Source organism: Pollachius pollachius, assembly GCF_949987615.1.
Source record: "Pollachius pollachius genome assembly, chromosome: 12".
NCBI classification, from domain to species: Eukaryota; Metazoa; Chordata; class Actinopteri; order Gadiformes; family Gadidae; genus Pollachius; species Pollachius pollachius.
Genome location: NC_136945.1, coordinates 1,304,164 through 1,326,827, shown reverse-complemented (window position 1 = coordinate 1,326,827; position 22,664 = coordinate 1,304,164). Strand labels below are relative to the sequence as shown.

At 47.5% G+C, this 22,664-nt stretch overlaps 1 protein-coding gene across 2 annotated transcripts in view; it reads left to right on the top strand.

Moving 5' to 3' along the window:
• pik3c2b (phosphatidylinositol-4-phosphate 3-kinase, catalytic subunit type 2 beta) overlaps positions 1-22,664 on the top strand; it is a 61,807-nt gene that overhangs the window by 25,745 nt on the left and 13,398 nt on the right. For both annotated transcript variants that reach the window (XM_079747302.1, XM_079747301.1), the window contains exons 17-29: positions 220-313; positions 4,274-4,368; positions 6,567-6,747; positions 8,644-8,751; positions 12,777-12,869; positions 13,030-13,159; positions 14,733-14,869; positions 15,066-15,235; positions 16,697-16,853; positions 17,480-17,589; positions 17,674-17,875; positions 18,909-19,036; positions 19,132-19,249. In XM_079747302.1, the coding sequence (XP_079603428.1) occupies positions 220-313; positions 4,274-4,368; positions 6,567-6,747; positions 8,644-8,751; positions 12,777-12,869; positions 13,030-13,159; positions 14,733-14,869; positions 15,066-15,235; positions 16,697-16,853; positions 17,480-17,589; positions 17,674-17,875; positions 18,909-19,036; positions 19,132-19,249 (1,723 nt within the window). The remainder of the gene's footprint in view (positions 1-219; positions 314-4,273; positions 4,369-6,566; positions 6,748-8,643; positions 8,752-12,776; positions 12,870-13,029; positions 13,160-14,732; positions 14,870-15,065; positions 15,236-16,696; positions 16,854-17,479; positions 17,590-17,673; positions 17,876-18,908; positions 19,037-19,131; positions 19,250-22,664) is intronic.

The following is a 22,664-nucleotide window of genomic DNA, read 5'->3' as shown; positions in this document are numbered from 1 at the left end:
TAAATTTATAACCTAAAAATAAGACAAATCATGTTAATCGATTGATTATGATATTTCGATAAAGTTAGTAGTATTGGGTAGGGATTTGGGGCGATCTGTGAGTGTGTGTCTGGCTCTCTGTCTAACAATTTGTGTGTGTGTGTGTGTGTGTGTGTGTGTCTCTGTCTGACTGTGCGTGTGTGTGTTGTGTATTAATCCTCTTTTTGTGTACGGTACCAGGTTTCCCGACCAGGAGCTGAGGCGGACTGCGGTGCAGTGGATGGACTCCATATCGGACCCCGAGCTGCTGGACTTCCTGCCTCAACTAGTCCAGGTAATGCACACCTTCCCCTGAAAGGACCCTTCTCACAGACATGCCTAGGCGCTGAGAGACAGAACACATCGTTCAGACAAGTACCTGGGGCTGGGGTGATCAAATACAATAAGTATGTTCTATTTCATTCTTACTGACCGCCAGAGGCAGTGCTTAGCACTGGATGTTATCCATCGCGCATGCGAAGGTCGAGTATTTAATATCAACAAAGTCACACGTGACCGGGGATGACGTCGGGCCGCCTGTCTATATAAGCCCACGTCACTCACCAAGATGTCCCTTGTATCTTGTCGCAGTAGCGAATACAGGTTTAGAGTACGAAATAAGCTTGAATAGAAGCAATATTAGCCGGTGACTCTTTGCTGGTAGTTCTGCAACCGCATGGTTGGAGCCACAGAATCGTCCTCCAAGGGCTGCGGTTATTCACGCACGGCTATGTTATGAACGCCGCATACCGGTGTTTTCGCCGGTGAGCTCGGCTCACATAACGCTAGGCTAACACAGCGTCTTCACCAGCTGTAGCGGCTGCTAAGGTAAGTATTCTCTCTGTGTTAGCTTTAAAGTTAAGTAAGATAAGGGGATCCTGTTTTCGGCACCCGCTTAGGCTTACGTCTTCTTTTGTTTGCCTCGCTGCATCAGAGATTGCCATTATCGGCGTTTGCTGCCTTTTTGTGGCAAGTTTCAATTAATTGAAGGCTCCCTGACGAGTGTTTTCGCTCGTTAAAGCGTGTACTCCCTTGTTTGGAATTTAAGAGCAGAAGCTCCCCATTACGGTTAAGGCTAGTGGGTAAATAAGAAAATTAAATTAATTTTGAAAGAAAAAAACAAAACACTGTTTTAGTTTGGAGTTAGTTTGCAGTTTGCTGCCCTTTTTTTTGAATTATTACTGTTGGGTGCTTTCGCTCGTTAGTAACTACTTCACTCTGGAAAAAGAACATTTTGGATAGCTTAATTCTCCCAACATGTTAGGCTCACATGGTTGCCGCACTTGCATGGCTCCACTGCTATGCCTCGGTGTGGTCCACCTGAGGGAGGGGCTGTCCGTCGATCAGTGTATGGATTCCAGTTTCATGCCACATGGGCTGAAAGTGGCAAGACTAGCCGAGGTGGAAGGACCTCAGGTTGAAGGTGAGCTTCCCCCGCCTGGAAGAGAACCAGTGGTAGGGGCACGCTCCCCACCCAGGGCTGCCCCGCCCAGGATGAAGGCTAGGAAGGCTGACGGTTATGCTGCCAAAGTGGACAAGCTAGTGTCAGAGCTCGCTGAGATTAAGAGTTTGCTCTTTAACCTTCAGCCAGTCAGGTTGGCGTCAACCCAGGGTTCAATCCCTCAGGCTGAGGCTCCAACTCCACCAGAATGGGACGGAGATGCCCTGTCTACGAGGGCTTCCTGTAGCCAGTTCTATGAAGACAGGCCGGGACAGGGCGAGGTAGAGGCTTCTACCCAGGCTTCTGAAGATGGCTCCCAGCATGTAGGGAGTGGGTCGAGGGCAGGCTCAGAAGCTTCCCCGGCCACGGTTAAGCCAGTGGTCTGAATGGCACTGGCACGCTTATGGTTGGATGAGGCTCCAGCAGCAATCGCTCCAGCTAGTGCATTCTTAAGGCGTGTCCCGCCACAAGATACTTTTTCTGTGCCTCCCTCACAGCCATATATTGAGGAGCTTCACAGATGCTGGCCAGACCCCAGATCTCTATCTCATCACACCAGTGACAGCAGGGCCTTGGCTTCAATGCAGAATGCCAGCAAGCATGGACTTGACCGAATGCCAGCCGTAGAGCTGACCATTGCCTCCCTCCTTGTGGCACCAGAGGAGGTGTTGAGGCCGAATGCTCGCTGTCCCAGGCCACAGTGTCGCATCACTCATGACCTATTAACAAAGTGCTATGACACAGCGGCACGTATGGGCCGTATCGGTAACTCCTTGTCCCATTTGATACTGGTCCTGTCTCAGTCCTTGCAATCATCCAGTGCAGATACTTCAGTGCAGAGTCTAAGTGACACGTCTTTGCAGGCGTTTGGCTTCATGACCAGAGAGCTTGGTAGGCTGATCTCGTCGCTTACGCTGGCTCGCCACCAGTTATGGCTGGCCCAGTCCCCATTATCAGAGCCATGCCGGAGAACCCTCCGCACTCTCCCCGTAGTTCCGGGAGAGCTGTTTGGCCCAGCAGCACAACAGTCCTTGAATCGTGGCATCCAGGCTAACCAGACACGGCAGCAGTTTGCTAGCCTTCGGGGAGCTACATCCCTACCGAGACAGCAGCCTCCACAAGGTTATGGCACCAATCGTCCTCTGCCGCCAGCGCGTTCTAGTGGTTATCCCAGGACCTCACCAGCTCCTGAGCGACCCTATCAACCCCGCCGGGCTCCCACAAGGCCAGTACCCCAGGCACAGAGGGGTCGGGGTTTCCCCCCCTCAGGCACCCAAGAGGACGTGGGGACAGGTACTGACGGGTCAGGGCCGGGTGTCGGGCGCTTCGCCCAGCAGCACCTCATCTGCTGGGAAGGTTGCACTACAGACCCTTGGGTGGTGGCCACGCTTTACCAGGGGTACCATCTCCAATTCCGACGCCGGCCCCCAGTTTTCAGGGGGATCAGACTGACTACAGTCAGCGATCCCACAAGGGGACCTCAGAGAGATACCTCCTGGCCCTCAGCCAGGAGGTATCCACCCTCCTGGAGAAGAAGGCCATCGAGATCGTAGATCCTCAGACACAGCTGGATGGGTTTTACTCTGTGTATTTTTTAGTTCCAAAAAAAGAGGGGGGGTTTCGCCCTATAGTGGACGTACAAGGGCTGAACAGTTTTCTGAAAGTATTGCCCTTTCACATGCTAAAGACAGCGGAAGTGCTCCAGGCCGTTGCACGGCAAAGCTGATTCACATCAATAGTTTTAAAGGATACATATTTTCACGTCCCGATAGCACCACATCACAGGCCATACCTGCGCTTTGCATTCGAAGGGCGGGCCTGTATAGGGTCCTCCCATTTGGGTTATCCCTAGCCCCAGGGATCTTCACAAGGTGCATGCTGGCAGCACTCGCACCAATGCAAGCCACCGGAATGCAAATCCTCTGAATGCAAATCCGCGCTGTCCAGACAGAGGCTTTCCAAGTGGGTGGTGGAGGTAATTGAGGAGGCATACAAGTCAAGAGGACTGCCTTTGCCTCTTAACATCAGAGGCCATTCCACCAGGAGTGTCTCCACCTCCTGGGTGGACTACGAGGAGTGCCTCTAAGTGAGATTTGTGCAGCGGCCTCCCGGGCTTCAGCGTGCACCTTTGCCCGATTTTACAGGGTCAATGTAGCTGCTCACCACACAGTGGCTGCTGTTTTTCAGGAACCCTCAGGCCCTTCCTAATAGATGGGTACAGGATTCATCGTGACTACGTTGGTTTTAGTCATCCGGTGTTAAGCACTGCCTCTGGCGGTCAGTAAGAATGAAGTAGAACGAGAGTTACGTATGTAACTATGGTTCTATGAATTCTGGATGACCGCCAGAGTTCTCTGTCACTCGGAATCTTGCGAGAAGATTCTGAAGGGACATCTGGGAGTGACGGGGGCTTATATAGGCGGCCCGACGTCATCCCCGGTCAAGTAGGACTTTGTTGATATTAAATACTCGACCTGCGCATGCGTGATGGATAACATCCAGTGTCTAGCACTGCCTCTGGCGGTCATCCAGAATTCATAGAACCGTAGTTACATACGTAACTCTTGTTTTGTGAAGTATTAATTCTTGGCAGCGTATTGTTGTGCTCTGTAAGGCCAGGTGTTGTGCTCCAAGTTATTCACTGTATTGCAGTGCTCTGTAAGGCCTGGTGTTGTGCTCCAAGTTATTCACTGTATTGCAGTGCTCTGTAAGGCCTGGTGTTGTGCTTCATGTTATATTCTCTGCTGCCCAGTGAGTCTTTACAGGCCAATGTTACGAACTGTGATCTGAACGCTCTCTCATCCTCCCCCAAAGGCGCTGAAGTACGAGTGCTACCTGGACAGCGCGTTGGTCCGCTTCCTGCTGCGGAGGGCCATCGGAGACGTCCGCATCGCCCACTACCTGTTCTGGTAAGAGACACGGTCCTCCTCCTCCTGTCCAGTCCTGCTGCTTCCCATCCAGACAGAACAGCAGCCGGGACCACCTTTCTGATGAGGATGATTTTCATGCCTCTATGGTCGATACCACTCCACCAGCTTCATCACAAAGTGGTCATTCATGAATAAAAAAACAAACAGGTGACACTCCTTAGAGGTAAAGAATGTTTTCTCTTTTATAAGGGAATCAGTTGTAACTTTTTAGAACGCAGACGATTACAATTGAAACACGTAATGTGAAAAGAACACGAGATGATGAAACAAATCAAACCCCTGGCCCCCTGTTTCCTCCTCCTAACGAGTCATCGTCAGGAGCAACGCGCCATTTGATTCTTCCCATTGGCTGTTTCTACCGTACAACAGCCAATCAGTCCCCCCCACTCCACACGAGTCGGCCGCAATATTATCAAACCTGTCTGAAAAGATATTTGCGCCAGTGAATCTAAATAGGCCGGCAATATCGTGTGTCTTGAGACCCACCAGTCTACAGGCCAATCAGAACCGCCTTCAGCCCTGATCGCACCCCCCATTATTGGGGTTTGTGTTCCTATGGGGGCGAGCCGGAAGCATCTTCTGCTCATCGCTCCTCCGCCTGCACCATCACTAGCACTCAGAGCCTGTGGCTGGCTGCTCCGCCTCCTCCTCCTCTCTTAGCCCCCTGCTGGCTGCTCTTCCTCCTCTTCTCTAGGCCTCCTCCTCCTCTTCTCTAAGCACCCTCCTCTTCCTTCTCCTCCTCCTCCTCTCTAAGCACCCTCCTCTTCCTTCTCCTCCTCCTCCTCTCTAAGCACCCTCCTCTTCCTTCTCCTCCTCCTCCTCTCTAAGCACCCTCCTCTTCCTTCTCCTCCTCCTCCTCTCTAAGCACCCTCCTCTTCCTTCTCCTCCTCCTCCTCTCTAAGCACCCTCCTCTTCCTTCTCCTCCTCCTCCTCTCTAAGCACCCTCCTCTTCCTTCTCCTCCTCCTCTCTAAGCACCCTCCTCTTCCTTCTCCTCCTCCTCTCTAGGCACCCTCCTCTTCCTTCTCCTCCTCCTCCTCTCTAAGCACCCTTCTCTTCCTCCTTCTCCCCCTTTCTAAGCCTCCTCCTCCTCTAAGCCCCTCCTCCTCCTCTCTGAGCCTCCTCCTCCTCTCTAACCCCCCTCCTCCTCCTCTCTGAGCCTCTTCCTCCTCCTCTCTAAGCCCCTCCTCCTCCTCCTCTCTGAGCCTCTTCCCCCTCTTCTCTAAGCCCCTCCTCCTCCTCTCTGAGCCTCCTCCTCCTCCTCTCTAAGCCCCTCCTCCTCCTCCTCTCTGAGCCTCCTCCTCCTCCTCTCTAAGCCCCTCCTCCTCCTCCTCCTCCTCCTCCTCCTCCTCCTCTCTGAGCCTCTTCCTCCTCCTCTCTAACCCCCTCCTCCTCCTCCTCTCTAAGCCTCCTCCTCTTCTCTAAGCCCCTCCTCCTCCTCCTCCTCCTCCTCCTCTCTGAGCCCCTCCTCCTCCTTCTCCTCCTCCTCCTCTCTGAGCCTCTTCCTCCTCCTCTCTAACCCCCCGCTCCTCCTCCTCCTCCTCCTCCTCTCTAAGCCTCCTCCTCCTCCTCTCTAAGCCTCCTCCTCTTCTCTAAGCCCCTCCTCCTCCTCCTCCTCCTCCTCCTCCTCTCTGAGCCTTTTCCTCCTCCTCTCTAACCCCCCCTCCTCCTCCTCCTCCTCTTCCTCCTCCTCTCTGAGCCTCCTCCTCCTCCTCTCTAAGCCTCCTCCTCCTCCTCTCTGAGCCTCTTCCTCCTCCTCCTCTCTAACCCCCTCCTCCTCCTCTCTAAGCCTCCTCCTCCTCCTCTCTGAGCCTCTTCCTCCTCCTCTCTAACCCCCTCCTCCTCCTCTCTAAGCCTCCTCCTCCTCCTCTCTGAGCCTCTTCCTCCTCCTCTCTAACCCCCTCCTCCTCCTCCTCCTCTCTAACCCCCTCCTCCTCCTCTCTAAGCCTCCTCCTCCTCCTCTCTGAGCCTCTTCCTCCTCCTCCTCTCTGAGCCTCCTCCTCCTCCTCTCTAAGCCTCCTCCTCCTCCTCCTCCTCTCTGAGCCTCTTCCTCCTCCTCCTCTCTAATCCCCTCCTCCTCCTCCTCTCTAAGCCTCCTCCTCCTCCTCTCTGAGCCTCTTCCTCCTCCTCCTCTCTAACCCCCTCCTCCTCCTCCTCCTCCTCCTCCTCCTCTCCCCAGGCTGCTGAAGGACGCGCTGCAGGACCGTCAGTTCAGCGGGCGGTACCAGCACCTTCTGGCTGCCCTGCTGTGCTGTGCCGGCCGTGGCCTGAGGGAGGAGTTTGAGCGCCAGTGCTGGATGGTGTCCGTCCTTGCCAAGGTGGCCCAGAGAGTCAGGGACGCCATGGCCTCCAACAGACAGGTGGGGTGGTGGGTGGTTGTTTGAGAGAGAGTGTATGTGAATGATCTCTGGAACAATTGCTATTTTTTTTGTATATCTTACTACTATAATAGCAGGCCTGTCGCACCAGGTACTCAAGTTGGTCAGTGCGCATGTGCCAAGCAGCCTGCAGCTCACACACACACACACACAGCCTGCGCAAACACATACATACACCGCAAGCACGCACATACACAACGCATACACACACCACACGCACACACACATGCGCACAAACATACATGGAAACGCACACACACACACACACACACACACACTCACAGGCACACGCACACACCGCACGTCAAGAAAAAGGCAGCGACACATGCACGGAAGCCATCAACACACGCGCCTAGGTAAGAACACACACGCACACACCGCAGTGACACACTCTCCCAGGTAAGACGTTATGTTTTTAAACATAACGTCTCTGCCGTCGACAAACTCTCCCAGGTAACACGTTCTGTCTATCGATTGTTGAAATTGCGATAAAATAAGGGAAGAGACAATTTCTCACCTCGACAAGCAACGGCGGGTCGTCATTTTGTCATATAAAAACCGTTAAATTCAAGCATTGCACCGACCGGCATATCAACACAGAAGTCACGTGATTCTTAAAGAGAAAGTGTCCCTATAACACAACGAAAACATGTCAATAACACAGTATGGTAAATTATGTCTATAGAATCCACCGCAAGACTACACTTTGTTGCTCAAATGTAATATTACTCTCCTCCTTGAGCCTCCCCAAATGTCTTGCGATATTGATACCCCCCCCCCTCCCCCTGCGGACTGTTTTACTTGTTTTATTTTTCTTATGTTTTGTGTGTATGCTATGTTTGACTGTAGGCTACTGCCGCCTGACTTGGCCAGGACACTGGAAGAGATGTTTAAACTCAATGATGATTATTATTTTCAACTAACCAATAGTAGTTGCCTTGCATTTTAAAATGTCAATGCACTGTTCAGCCCTGAATAACAGTAAAAGCTATTTAATAATTGATTTGCATGCATAGTATACTACACTTTCCATTGAACAATTACCCCTGTTACCATAAATTCACTAATTTTATAATGTAATCAAATGCTCACACACTAGCTGCTTTCAGACACACGTGTAAGTCCTGATATTCTCCAGATGGGCGGTATGTGTGAACAACATATCCTGACATTTGTACCCTGAAAATCTCCTGAATAATACTACACCTGAGGTAGTATTTTTTCTGTAGGAAATCTAAATTGCCTTATATGTGAATGAGGAGTACAAAGTCTGTATTTCGCACACCACTTCAGTGGGCGTGTTGATGACGTTCTGCATGTCAGAAGCGTAAATGATAATCAGCCTTGCCTTTTGTTCGCTGAATGGTTAAAAAATATTTAAATGTTGGCACTGCTTTTAAGAGTAATTTGTGGTGAACGAATTTTATACATTGTAAAATTATAGGCAAAATGTTATTATATTATGCGCTCAGAAATTTGTTATATTATCGACTGACCCACATTATTGCTATGGGTTTAATTACAACTAGAGGTTGAAAACTCTAGTCGATTTTAAATCTCCCAATACTCTTCGTTTAACTGAATAAGTGTTTTTCTTTGAGACATATTTGTTGGTGGTTCGGTATTTCAGCGTTTCCACTATGAAGCACATTTTTGCATTGTTGTTTTCTCAAAGGTACTCAGCGGCTTAACTTTTTATTTGTATTAACTACTTCCTGCTGTGTTGTTTCACTTGCTTCAAACTTTGTATTCCTTTTCTGATCCGAAAGCATTTAGCAGGAAACCTTTGATTTTATGGAATCGATATATACTTTTCCTGGAAACTCTCGATCCTCATCTTGATCCTGTGTGTGTGTGTGTGTGTGTGTGTGTGTGTAGACGGTCCTGAGGGAGGGTCTGGACGAGATGAAGCACTTCTTCTCCGTCAACAGCAGCTGTCGGATGCCCCTCAACCCTGCCCTGCTGGTGAAGGCCATCAACGTCCAGGTACTGAGAGACGAGACCCCACAGGGTCCAGGTACTGAGAGACGAGACCCCACAGGGTCCAGGTACTGAGAGACGAGACCCCACAGGGGCCAGGTACTGAGAGACGAGACCCCACAGGGGCCAGATACTGAGAGACGAGACCCCACAGGGGCCAGGTACTGAGAGACGAGACACCACAGGGGCCAGGTACTGAGAGACGAGACCCCACAGGGGCCAGGTACTGAGAGACGAGACCCCACAGGGGCCAGATACTGAGCGACACCGGGCACTGAGAGAGACCGGGCACTAAGAGAGACCGGGCACTAAGAGAGACCAGACCCCACAGAGACCAGGCACTAAGAGAGACCAGACCCCACAGAGACCGGGCACTAAGAGAGACCAGACCCCACAGAGACCAGGCACTAAGAGAGACCAGACCCCACAGAGACCGGGCACTAAGAGAGACCAGACCCCACAGAGACCGGGCACTGAGAGAGACCAGACCCCACAGAGACCGGGCACTGAGAGAGACCAGACCCCACAGAGACCGGGCACTGAGAGAGACCAGACCCCACAGAGACCGGGCACTGAGAGAGACCAGACCCCACAGAGACCGGGCACTAAGAGAGACCAGACCTCACAGAGACCGGGCACTGAGAGAGACCAGACCCCACAGAGACCGGGCACTGAGAGAGACCAGACCAGGGTTCCTAGCTCTTTGAAGCGAGGTTAGGCACTTTGGAGGAACCGGTCAGAGGAAGCTATTAGATGCATCCAACCATGCATTTGATTGATTGATTGCTGTTGGGATGTTTGCTGTCGAGAATGTTAAAAATGATGACAAGGAATGTCTTCTAGAAAATACTTCATAATACTAATAGTTTTAATACCTATCAGGCATACCCTAGATTTAATGTGGGGAGGATAAACCAATTTGCTGCAAAATTCCAACGCATTAAAGCAGGGTTTTTCAACCTTGGGGTCCCGACCCCATGTGGGGTCCCCTTAAATGTCTACTAATTGATTTAAAAAAAAAAGTATTGATTTAAAAAAAATAAAAAAAATAATTATATATATAAATGTTTTTTAATAAAACCCTACAAATAATCGTACATAACTGTCTTCTATACTTTCATTTTCTTGAATATAAATCTAGTTCAAATAAAATGCAGCAAATATCTGAGCTGGCGCATCTTTGAATGCCGGGATCACGTGACTGCACAGCTACATTACTTGAGTTTCCGCTCTAACCTGTAAAATGTAAACACAAACTTGCAGTCAGAGAGTCTAAAACAAAATGGAAAGATTTATTCGCCTGCCTGGCCCTGTCCCTCCAAAGACAATTCCAAGAGGAACTGTGGCACAGACACCAAAGAGACAGAGAACATACGACCAAAGTTTCATTCACTATGGATTTACGAGTGTGATGGAAGGCAACGAGGCGAAGCCGAATGCTTGCTGTGTAGTAAGGTCCTGTCTGCCGAGAGTATGAAGCCGAACAAACTCAAAAGACACTTTGAGACAACACACAAAGAGCATGTCTGCAAAACCAAGAGCTTTTTTTCGAAAATAGATTTGCCGAGCTGAATAAGCAGCGAGTGTATTTCAAAAAGGCTGTGACTGCTAGTGAACGGGCCCTGAAAGCATCTCTTGAGGTGAGCTATCTCATTGCTAGGAATATGAAGCCGCATATCATTGCTTAGACTTTAATATTGCCAGCTGCCATTGAAATGGTGAAAACAATGTGCGGGGAGGAAGAAGCTCAAAAAAGATCTAAAATGCGCCCATCGCAGACATACTGCAACAGGTCGTAACCATGGTGAATTACATCAAGCCACATCCTCTGCGCGCATGTCTGTTTGCAATAGTGTTGACTCGTTCGCGAACGAATCAGTTCGAATGAACGAATCGTTAAGACGAACGAACTGAACTGGTTCGTCTGTCTCGTCTGTCTCGTTCGCCTCATTCGCCTCGTTCGTTCTCAGAGTCGACTCCTCCCAGACCCACTAGTCGCTGAATCGCTGACAGTTCGTTCACTCACTGTGTGAGTGGTGAGGAGGGACCGACTGAGAGACGTCACGACTCACGAGAGCCAGCCAATCGTATGCTGTTCTAGGACTGAGTCTAGGACGCTCTCGTTGAATTTTAGTCAATGAGAGACAGAAATCAACAGGTTTAATGGGGAGAAAACAAATGGGCTTAGTGAGCGAGCTATCTATTATTCACATTGGCCATCTGTTGCATGGACGTATTTAAAGGATGCATTGTACATATTTATAATTCGAAATTCGTCCCAGCCTTTATACCACATTTTTCACAACCTACCAGCTCTCGTTGTGAAGACTACTCACCGCTCAATTCGTTTCAATGGAAATCGCGACAGTATACTTTCAACATAAAGTGTACATATTTATCATTTGAAATTCGTCCCAGCCTTTATACCAGAAACTCTACAGTCTATAGTGTAGCGACCCTGGGACATTTAAAGAGTTTGTGTGTTATGTGTTGCATTGTATTTCGTTGTCCGTTATGCCAGTTGTTCTCTGTGCATGCATTGGATGTTCTTCTTGTCAATCAGTGTTGGGGGCGAATCATCAGGTCAGCAGGGGGAGGGCCTTGGGAGAACAGGAGGGTGGGGGCTTGCACGTTGAAGGGACCGGGTTGGGGGGTTGCCCGGGTAACCGGTTGTTGTTAGTGTGGCTTTTTGCCGTTGGTTACGGGTTTTCAGTGACCTGGTTTATCAGCGGCGAGGTCATTACAATAGCGTATAACTGCGTTGTCTGATGACAGTTTAATGCATTTTTCACAATTAACCAGCTCTCGTTTTGAAGGCAGTGTTAATTTTGGCAGCTAGATTTAGTCTTTGGCTGCACAGGGTTCTGTTTATGGGAGCCTAAAACACCCGGGACACCCACCATCATTGCTAAATCAAGTCTATTATTTTGCTGATATGTCAAACATCCAATAATCAACTACACCCCCCATCCCGCTGCGTTTGGTTAAAGTTGTAATGTTGACGTATGAGAATGAGAACGAGGGAAGCGCTGAGTCTGAGCCGTTCATTCCATGATTCTACCGGAAACTCGACTGAACAGGAAACTCGACTGAACGAACGAACGAACTAACGAACGAGGGGCTGAGTCTGTCTGACTCAGAGAACCGTGTATGATACGATTTACCGCTACCGGAAACTCGACTGAACGAACGAATGAACGATTCGCGAACGACTCCTCTTGGCGAACTGAATGACGCGAACTGGTTCGCGGAAACAAATCAATAAATCCATCTCTAGTTTGCAACACTGTGCGCCGACAGGGGCTCTGAATATGAAAACTTAATATTTCACACAGAGGCACGGTGGTTGTCGAGAGGTAACGTGTTGGAGCGGTTTTTCAAGCTGAGAAACGAACTGTTGGCGTTTTCCATGGATGTTAAAAAAAAAAGATTTTTGCGACTTTCTGTGTTACCAGCAGAAAATGTGCGTCCTTGCATATGAAACGGACATCTTTGGAAAAATGTCAATTTGTGCAATTATCCTGGCTACTCTGTATTTGTTCACAGTATAACAAACATGTTCAAAAACTAATTCTAGAAAAAAAAATGTCTCTGGGGTCGCCAGAAATTGTTGATTTTCTGGCGACCCCAGAGACAGCCCAAAAAAGGTTGGGAAACGCTGCGTTAAAGGATAAGTCCCACAAAATCCCCTTTCAGTTGAAAAGTGGCTCTATAGAAATGTTGGTCATTTAAAAAGTTTAGAAACAGGATGTTTTTCGTGAAATAAACAGAATCTAACGAAAACACAATCGAGAGCGGTAGTTTTCTATTGGCTGCGCACAACAGCTTAGTGTGTTGAGTGTTTGACACACTTGTTTCTATGAACATCCTTACTGTACCGACGGAGATATGTCATTTCTCCTTCTTTTGACAAATGTACTGATTGTAGGTCACGGGGGTTTCTTCCCCCTGTCCTCAGGGGCAGCCCGCTAGATGCTCCTTCCTCCTGTCTGCGTTTTCCTCCCTCCATTCAGTCTCTCTTCTGTTCCCAGTCCTGCTCCTTCTTCAACTCCAACGCTGTTCCCCTGAAGCTGTCCTTCCAGAACGTAGACCCCCACGGAGACAACATCAACGTCATATTCAAGGTCTGTTCGCTGGTCGACACCAGTTAGACTGAGTACAATTTAGTGAACACACCATTGACCAGAAGTTACCTTTCATTTTGATTGTGGCAATGGATTTATGGCAAAGCTTTCTATGTATAAATATACTGAACACAGTCGTGTGTGTGTGTGCGTGACCCAGTCGGGGGACGACTTACGGCAGGACATGCTGACCCTGCAGGTCATTCGCATCATGAACCGGATCTGGATCCAGGAGGGGCTGGACATGAGGATGGTGATCTTCAGATGCTTCGCCACCGGCCGGGGGAGAGGTGACCACCGCTGAGCAGTCTATACAAAACCATTAGGATCAATGAACACCATTAGGATCAATACAAAACCATTAGGATCAATGAACACCATTAGGATCAATACAAAACCATTAGGATCAATGAACACCATTAGGATCAATATGAAACCATTAGGATCAATGAACACCATTAGGATCAATACAAAACCATTAGGATCAATGAACACCATTAGGATCAATACAAAAGCATTAGGATCAATGAAAACCATTAGGATCAATACAAAACCATTAGGATCAATGAACACCATTAGGATCCTGGATAAACACAATCTCCTCCTCCAATTCAGAAAGTCGCACTGTGTATGCTAATGTGCGCTTAATTTTTAAGTCATACACAATGCTGCACCTCCTCCCTTAAGGAACTTTGTGACACTGGGCTCAGAATTCTCAGCACGAGCAACCAGGTCAACAATTAGGGGAGAATGCAGAATCCCACAATGCAAAAGCACATTTGGAAAGTCGTCCTTCTCTTTTGTAGGAATAAAACAATGGAACAGTCTCCCAACAGATCTAATATCCAGTAATGATTTTCAAGCTTTCACCCGTCTGTCAAAGGTTTGGCTGGTCACGCAACAGACCTGCACACTCTTATAGAGTTTTGTAGTGCTAGTAGGATAGGGGTATATTTTTTATAAAATATGTAATGTAGTGCTTTTCGTAAACTTTTTTATCCTATGTATTTATATTATTGTATCTTGTTTAGTTTTGTCGTATTTATTGTTCTTACCTGCCCAGGGACTACAGGTGGAAAAAAGCAGTTTGCTAAAACCTGGTACAATGCATCTCTCCTTGTTCTAAACAAGGTTAATGTTTCTTTTGTACATTGTCCCTGTTCAAATAAAGTTACATTACATTACAGGATCAATGAACACCATTAGGATCAATATGAAACCATCAGGATCAATGAACACCATTAGGATCAATACAAAACCAATAGGATCAATGAACACCATTAGGATCAATATGAAACCATCAGGATCAATGAACACCATTAGGATCAATACAAAACCAATAGGATCAATGAACACCATTAGGATCAATATGAAACCATTAGGATCAATGAACACCATTAGGATCAATACAAAACCATTAGGATCAATGAACACCATTAGGATCAATATGAAACCATCAGGATCAATGAACACCATTAGGATCAATATGAAACCATTAGGATCAATGAACACCATTAGGATCAATACAAAACCAATAGGATCAATGAACACCATTAGGATCAATATGAAACCATCAGGATCAATGAACACCATTAGGATCAATACAAAACCAATAGGATCAATGAACACCATTAGGATCAATATGAAACCATTAGGATCAATGAACACCATTAGGATCAATATGAAACCATCAGGATCAATGAACACCATTAGGATCAATATGAAACCATTAGGATCAATGAACACCATTAGGATCAATATGAAACCATTAGGATCAATGAACACCATACATGACCCATACCAGTATGCATCATACTAGGTGACGTAGCCCCAGGGTGCTGAAGCCCGCCCTGTGTCCTCCAGGCATGGTGGAGATGATCCCTCAGGCGGAGACCCTGAGGAAGATCCAGGTAGAGCACGGGGTCACGGGCTCCTTCAAGGACCGCCCGCTGGCGGACTGGCTGCAGAAGCACAACCCCACCGACGACCAGTATGAGAAGGTAAGGGGGTGTGGCTCTGGGACAAAGGGGGAGACAGGCGACGGTAACTCCGGATGTAGAGCGGTTGACTGGTGACAGGAAGGTTGCTAGTTCGATCCCCCGCTCCTCATAGCTGAGCACCAAAATGTAAATGTGCAGGAACATCCAGGCTGTGAAGCCGTCACACGGTGAGTCTTTACTCTGCGGTCTCCTCCAGGCGGTGGAGAACTTCATCTACTCGTGTGCGGGCTGCTGCGTTGCGACCTACATCCTGGGGATATGCGACCGCCACAACGACAACATCATGCTGAAGACCAGCGGCCACATGTTCCACATCGACTTCGGGAAGTTCCTGGGTCACGCGCAGATGTTCGGGAACATCAAGCGGTGAGCTAGCAGCTGCGTTGAGATGATGGGGAGGAGGGCCGAGGGGGGGCGGTGGAAGAGGACACACTGGACTCTAGAATCACCTTTTCAGAAGAGCATTTAAAGGTAGACTAAGGGACAAACCCAGGAAAGCCCCCTAGGGTCACGTGGTCGTAAACCCTCGCCCGTTGGGTACGAAACCTAGGAGGTTCTCCTGGGTAAGTAAGGAATATTCAGTTCTGAAGAGGTACTGCTTACTCTTTATTTCTATCTTTAGTTTCAACTCAGTGAGCCTCTCTGCATGTCGCCAGGCACCATGGCGTTTCAGGAGGATTCTCAAGGGTTTGGACTATTAATCCAAATCGGCATGTTTAATGCCTCAACCAAAGCGTTGTTGGAGAAATGTTTTGATATTTTAGGATCTTGGCCCATTTCATGGTTTATGATAATGTAGCTTGCCTGTTTGTGTCCTATGTTAGGTGATTGCGCTGCTGTTACATCTGCTTCAGTGAGACTATAAAAAGTACTGTGCTGACCCGAATATATGATTATTTATTTTCCTGGAAATGCGTCTGAAGAAGTGGGGGCTTCTTATATTCCGGGCCCAGACTATTAAATGTTAATTTACGTTCACAACTTCCTGGTAATAAATACTTTAATTTGACCGACTCCATCTTGTTCCCTGCTGCCTCCCTATCCATTGGAGTAGGCCTTAACAGTTACTGTGTTTAGAGGCTTTTGTTTGCTCTCTGCTGCGGAGTGGAGCAAGGTCTCAGCAGAACCACACCACTCGTTCTCCTGAGACCTTGCTCTACTCCGCAGCAGTAGCAGACATTAGCAGCTAGGTGCTTCGCTGTTTACGGCTTGAGTTTCACGCTCTTCCTGTCCTATGAACTCTTGGGTTGGGTTCCGCGGAGGTTATCTCCCCCAGTGCCGGTCACCTCCACACCTCTCCTCTCTGAAGAGGACAGATTGGCGTCCTGCATGTTCTCCTCACGCTGGGTTTTAATTATCATTTTCAAATAAAATGATGGTCTTTTATAAAAAAACAGATTTTGATCAAAAAGATATTGATCCAAATATTTGTCTTGAAAAGGGGGGGGGGGGCTTATAATCATGTCAATTCTGTAATTCAAAGTAAAAAAAAAAAAGCCCAAAAAAAAATTATATATATAGATAAAATATGAACTATAACTTCTGTCCATCTAGGAAACGCTAATCCAATGTTGAGCCCGGTTTGACCCGGTCCCTGTCTTCAGCTCTCTGTGGAGAATGTCTTCTGTAACACAAAAAACAAAGGCAAACAGCGACACGGTTTACAGACGACCACTTTCTCATTGGACCTTCCACTCTTAGAGAAGGCTTTGACCCGGGACGGAGGCCAGACTAATCTTCACAGAGAAAGCCAGCGTGAACCTTGAGATCAGGTCTCAGGAGGCTGTAGTGGCAAGCCTTTAGTGATGACGTGGTATTGTGTTGCAGGGACCGCGCCCCCTTCGTGTTCACCTCGGACATGGCCTACGTCATCAACGGCGGGGACAAACCCTCCAGCCGCTTCCACGACTTTGTGGACCTGTGCTGCGAAGCGTACAACCTGATCCGCAAGCACGCACACCTCTTCCTCAACCTGCTGGGCCTGGTAGGAACGGGCCTGGGCACACACACACCACACTTTATTAAGCTTTTATGTTGCACTATGGTCCACACACACACTCCCCCACTTAGGCTATTCTCTCATGGTGCACTATAACACACACACACACACACACACACACACACCCACCCAACATGTTGTCTATTCTCTCATGGTGCACTATGGTCCACACACAGACACAGCAGCGCAAATAGATATTTGCGCGAATCAGACGCCTTGAGGTCACACCCACTCAGAGGAGGACTTTCCTCCTCTCTCCCATTGAACCTCATGTTATTCACCGGCCGCCAGTACTTTCAGGGAAATGAATGGGAGTCAACGGAGGCTGAGGGAGGAACGTCCTCCCTGAAGTAATTGTCAATAGGCATATAGGGGGTGCTACTGTCCCTTTACCCAGGGAAACAAACATTATATATTCAAAGGCATTAAATTAGTCATATTTAAGGGCATTAATTCATTACAGTAGTCTGGGCAATCTACATTTTTTATTCTCAACAAGGTTAAGGAGGATCTTCCTCCCTCTCCTCAATGGAGAAGCCTCCACTGGTACACACACGTAAAACACACAAACGCTTTATCATCCATTGTGTGTGTGTGTGTCTGTTTGTCAGATGCTGTCCTGCGGTATCCCAGAGTTGTCTGACTTGGAGGATCTGAAGTATGTCTACGACGCCCTGAGACCCCACGAGTCAGAGGCCGACGCCACCATGTACTTCACCAGGTAGACACACACACACACACACACACACACACACTGATGTCCCCTCGCTCCGTGTTGATGGTCTGTTCTGTGTCCCCCCCCCAGGCTGATCGAGTCCAGTCTGGGCAGCGTAGCCACCAAGCTCAATTTCTTCATCCACAACCTGGCCCAGATGAAGTTCGCCTCCTCGGAGGAGCGGCCCGTGCTGACCTTCGCCCCGCGGGTCCACACCCTGAAGAGTGACGGGCTCATCCGCAACCTCTACGTGTGCCGCCACATCCGCACTTACAGCCCCAGCAAGGGCTACGTGAGTCCCCGCCCCCGCCCTTTGGCTCACCAGCGGCCCCCAGCGGCTGGGCGCGTAGCTGCAGTTACACGGTTCTCAGAAGTGGCCGTTGTCTGGGATTAGACCAGAATAAAACCATTTATAGAAAAATCACCTAGAAGGATGGGATGTTTTATTCTTCCTAATTTGTCAGGTTACAAAGTGCTCAAACAAGGCCCTCTCCCAAACAAGGCCTTTATGATCTGAAGCCATTTGACACCAAGGGGACAGATGACAGGGTCAGCTGGAGTTGATGATTTTCTTTTTTTTTTTGTAAGTATGGCCATTTAGATGTTTTGAAGCATAAACGTACATATTTTTATTACACAGCATAATGTAATTTATGAAGCTATCAACAGTAATAGCTGAATAACCTTGTTATTCAGAATAGCTTTGTTATTCAGCTATTTCTGTTCACAAGTTGAACAGAGATCTGTCCAGCAGGCTTTTCACAGATTACATTATCTTTTGTCTTTCTTCCCATTGGATTGGGCCAGTTCCCAAGCATCACTCTAATAGGTTGTTTTTTGAATTTTTTAAGGCCCAACTAAATTTGCCAGTGAATTGCCGGCAAGCCAATGGAAACCCTGATATTCATTTAGAAATGCAGATGTGAATATCAGGATGACCTCAGAGCAAACGTGTTTGTGAAAAAGAGTTTCCTTGATGCACATGGTTGTTGGTAAAAAGCATAGGTTTACTTAAATCAAACAATACTACAACAGTTGATTGACTTGCACAACTCAAGCCTCCCTCTAGTCTAGAACTTTTGCCCTCTTAAGGAGCACCAGAATGGGTGTGGCTCAATTAGCCTATGAGCCACAGCTGCAGACTATTACTGGCTACCAGCCAGACAGGAACACGTGAATCTTTTAAAACATGTTAAACACAGTGAAGATGCCATTCACATCTTCACAGTGTTCCTATTGGTTGTTTGGGCATGGTGCTTGTACGCAGATGGGGAACAGAGCCAGATATTCAGTGTTTCTCACACCAGATGTGCTTTCTTCTGCAGGCCTTCGTGGTGAAGGTGGAGCGAGAGGGGGTCCAGCAGGGCGCAGCATTGGTCCAGAGGAGCTTTGAAGAGTTCCACGAACTGCACTGCAAACTGCGGCTCATCTTCCCTTCGTCAAAGCTGCCCAGGTACGTCCAATGTTCTCACGCTCTACAAGCTCTTAGGTCAATATAAAAACACTTGGTAGCTCAATCTTCTATTTCTGTCCCTTCTCCCTCTCTAGCTTCCCCAGCCGGTTTGTGATTGGACGCTCGCGAGGAGAGTCCATGGCTGACCGGAGGAAAGATGAGCTGAATGGTTACGTGTGGCATCTGGTCCACGCCGCTCCTGAGGTCGCCCAGGTCAGTCCATGAACACCAAGGAGCATTTAACCATGTCAGTCTGGGTTTATTTAATTCCTTCTGTGTTGTGTGCCAATTTATTCATAGTTTTATTTTATTGAAAATGACCTCCCCCTGCTGGCACTTTTATGTTTGTTTGGGATGCCTCCTGGAACTCAAAATAGGTAGACAGGATGTGAGGCCCGAGAGGGAACCGCATCAGGAAAACGCCAGCTACAGTCAGGAGGGATATTGTTTTTTGACCGAAATACAAACACTAATACGAATAGTCTATACGAATTATATATAAAGACATACGCTTGGATAGAACCTTTTCGTTTACATTTACACTGAAACATGCATACACCTTAGGACAATATATTTAGTTATAATTAGAAGGACAACGTGTGTCTGAAATAACTCCTCACCTGGGCTCGCATGGTGTCTTGATATAAGGTAGGACAAGCTGCCGAGGCTGTGCTTTAGCGCTGGACGTATCCCTCTCTCGCGTGTCATTTTGAGGAGGAGGCAGGGCCTGCCTCCCAGACATCGCATTCTGATTCAGAGCGGACGCAGGGCTCGAGAGCCGACTCTGAGGCTAGCCTCAGGGCCATGCCTCCAGGGGCTGCAGAACGATGTGGCAGACCTTCTCTCCCGCCAGAGGTCTCCTTCAAGAGAGTGGAGACGCCACCCCAAGGTTGTAGGCACGATCTGGCACACGTATGGTAGGGCAGAGGTAGACCTATATTAGGGGTGTATGGTATAAACTGTATAGGAAAGTACACCGGTGTGAATTTGCGCTATGGTATGGATTTTGACCTTACCGTGAGACCGGTTTGACCGGTAGACAGTGTTGTGTGTAACGCGTTACAAAGTAAGTAATGCGTTAATAGAGTAACGTAACTACTTTTTTTATGTAAAAACTACTGAAAATATAGTAACGAAACGTAGTTCCTTCAGCGCAACGTTACTTTTCCCAGGGACAGATTTGACAGCAATAGTCCCTAACCTCTCAGGCAGTATGATATTGCACAAGCATGCAGGGACGTGCATGCTTGCGCAATAGTCTCCTCACAAGCTCTCATTCCACACTGTACAACACAATTTTAATAGTTGAATTCAGAGGCAAAAAATCCAGATATGTGCATAAATATTCAGTGATTAGAATTCAATGTTTTTTTATTTTCAAAATCAGATGGCACAGATTAACTTCCATTAAAAAAAGCCAGCGGTGGAACAAGATAACAAACGCCGTCACTGTTTACCTGTGTTAGGCAACACAGTCTCACTCCGAGAACGTCAAACACCGACTGTTGGCAAAGGCACTTTAGTGTCAGTCGCTGACGGGAAAGGTACCCTTCGGCGTCGTTTGCTGACGGGAAAGGTACCCTTCGGCGTCGTTCGCTGATGGGAAAGGTACCCTTCGGCGTCGTCTGCAGACGGAGAGGGATTCAAATCACTACAATGTAATGCCATCCCTGGTGATGTTTGACGTTCAGAGCGGGTGCTCCAGCAGCCCATTCACTCCTGTATTAACCCGACTAAGGCACTAATAGACGCTGTGAGCATCTTTCCTATTGGATAGTTTTTAGGATATTTTTCTGGTAAAATGGCAGACATACTGTTTATTCTGGGTGGAAAATATGATATTTTAGAATAGTTACGCCATTTAAGTGTTTATGTAAACATTTTTAGAGGGAAATGTGCATTTTACTTTCATAATCTTCGCTCTGTGAATGTGAAGGATGTTTGGTTTGATAGTTATGAAGAAGAATATTTTAGGTTTAGACAGAAATATAATAGCATGGTTGCTATGATGGTTGCTATGGACGCTGAAACCAGCAGCTCGCATGCCGTTTAAATCATGGCTATAAAACCATTGTCTTTGCTGATTATGGTAGTTTATGTAACCGTGTAATGATGTTATTTTGTTTAACAACTTTAAAGAAAACTTTAAGCAGGTAACTATCAGGAAAGTAGTAAGCCCCAACAGGGCGAGCAGGACACGACGCGAAGCAGAGGTGTCTTGCTTCGCCCTGAAGGAAAGAATAATTCACCGTTCATAGGAGTACGGAGACCACCAGACCTCCTCAAAGCAACGAGAATGGTCTATTCAATTCAAGAACAGGGATATAGCGCCATACCAATATGAATTTCCGGGAGGATGGTCAGATACAGATCTTGTTATAAGGATAATTGAATAAAAGCTATGGTCTACTTATAATATTATAACTAAATAATTGTATATTTATTTATATATAATATATATTTTATTATTTAATTAATTAAATTCTAACGGCTTTAAACATGTGACATGCGTACGTTTTTATTACGCGCGTAACGCGTTCAGTGTGGCCGTACCTTAAGGGCTAGAACTCCAAATCTCGGTTACGTCGTTCTCGGGACCCCGGGAAATGTGCGTATACATTTTGGCATCTCTAGCTATCTCGAAAAGGCGGGAAAAGGGGCGTGACCTCCAACAGTAGAGTAACTGTACATAAGACAGAGGTTAGTTTCTAGTCCCCATTTTTTGTGGGATGGAGGTGTACAGTTGTGGCTTAAGGTGTGTAGACACAGCTGGCCTGTGGCCAAGTTTTTGAAGTCTGGGGTCAAAAGGAGCCGGCACCACGCCGCTTATGAGATAACAAAAAGTTAATGTGCATTTCTCTCATGACTTTTTTTCATTATTAAAGTGAGGCCTGATTCTCAGATATGCATGTTGGATGGCTAGGGTGTTGGTCTGGGAAGAACTTCAGGCCAAAATCTTGCAAGCGAGCCGCTGGGTGAGGTGCAACGAGATGGAGCACTTGATTTTCTTGTAGGGCTGGAGCCCCCAAGTTGATAATGATATGCGTCCTTTGAGACCCCCTTTGATATGAAAGAGACCCCAGGTCTATCGCTTACTTTTTTATAAGTCTTGACTCAGTCACCTATTGCATCACTTCCTTTAGGGCTTCAGCCTCCTAATTGATCATTGTAGTATATTTGAATGCCCTCTTTCATATATATGACACCACCACCACCACTGGGACGTGGCAACAATTCTCCATATCCATATGGGGAGGGGGGGTGCTTTTAGACAGTAGGGGTGTACACTGTATAGGAAGCACACTCAGGAGGAGGAATGACCTCACACATATTTTATTAATTGTTTCAAATAACCCTGCCTCGTTAAATCAATGAGCTTGGTGTTTTGCTTTCAAGAATAGGTTATAGGCTGTGTTACTATAAAATCTGTCCATGCGCGTCTCTCAGAGTGACGTAACAAGCCACCAGACAGCGATTAAAAAAAAACGAGTCAAGTTCATTAAAAAAGTAACTTATTAATTACAAGTCTAATCTGCCGAAAATAGAAACATATGCGCCAAAGTGCCTTTTGAAGGAAACCTTGGAATATCTGTCTATTTCATAACCAGCGGACCCTAGTTTACGACAA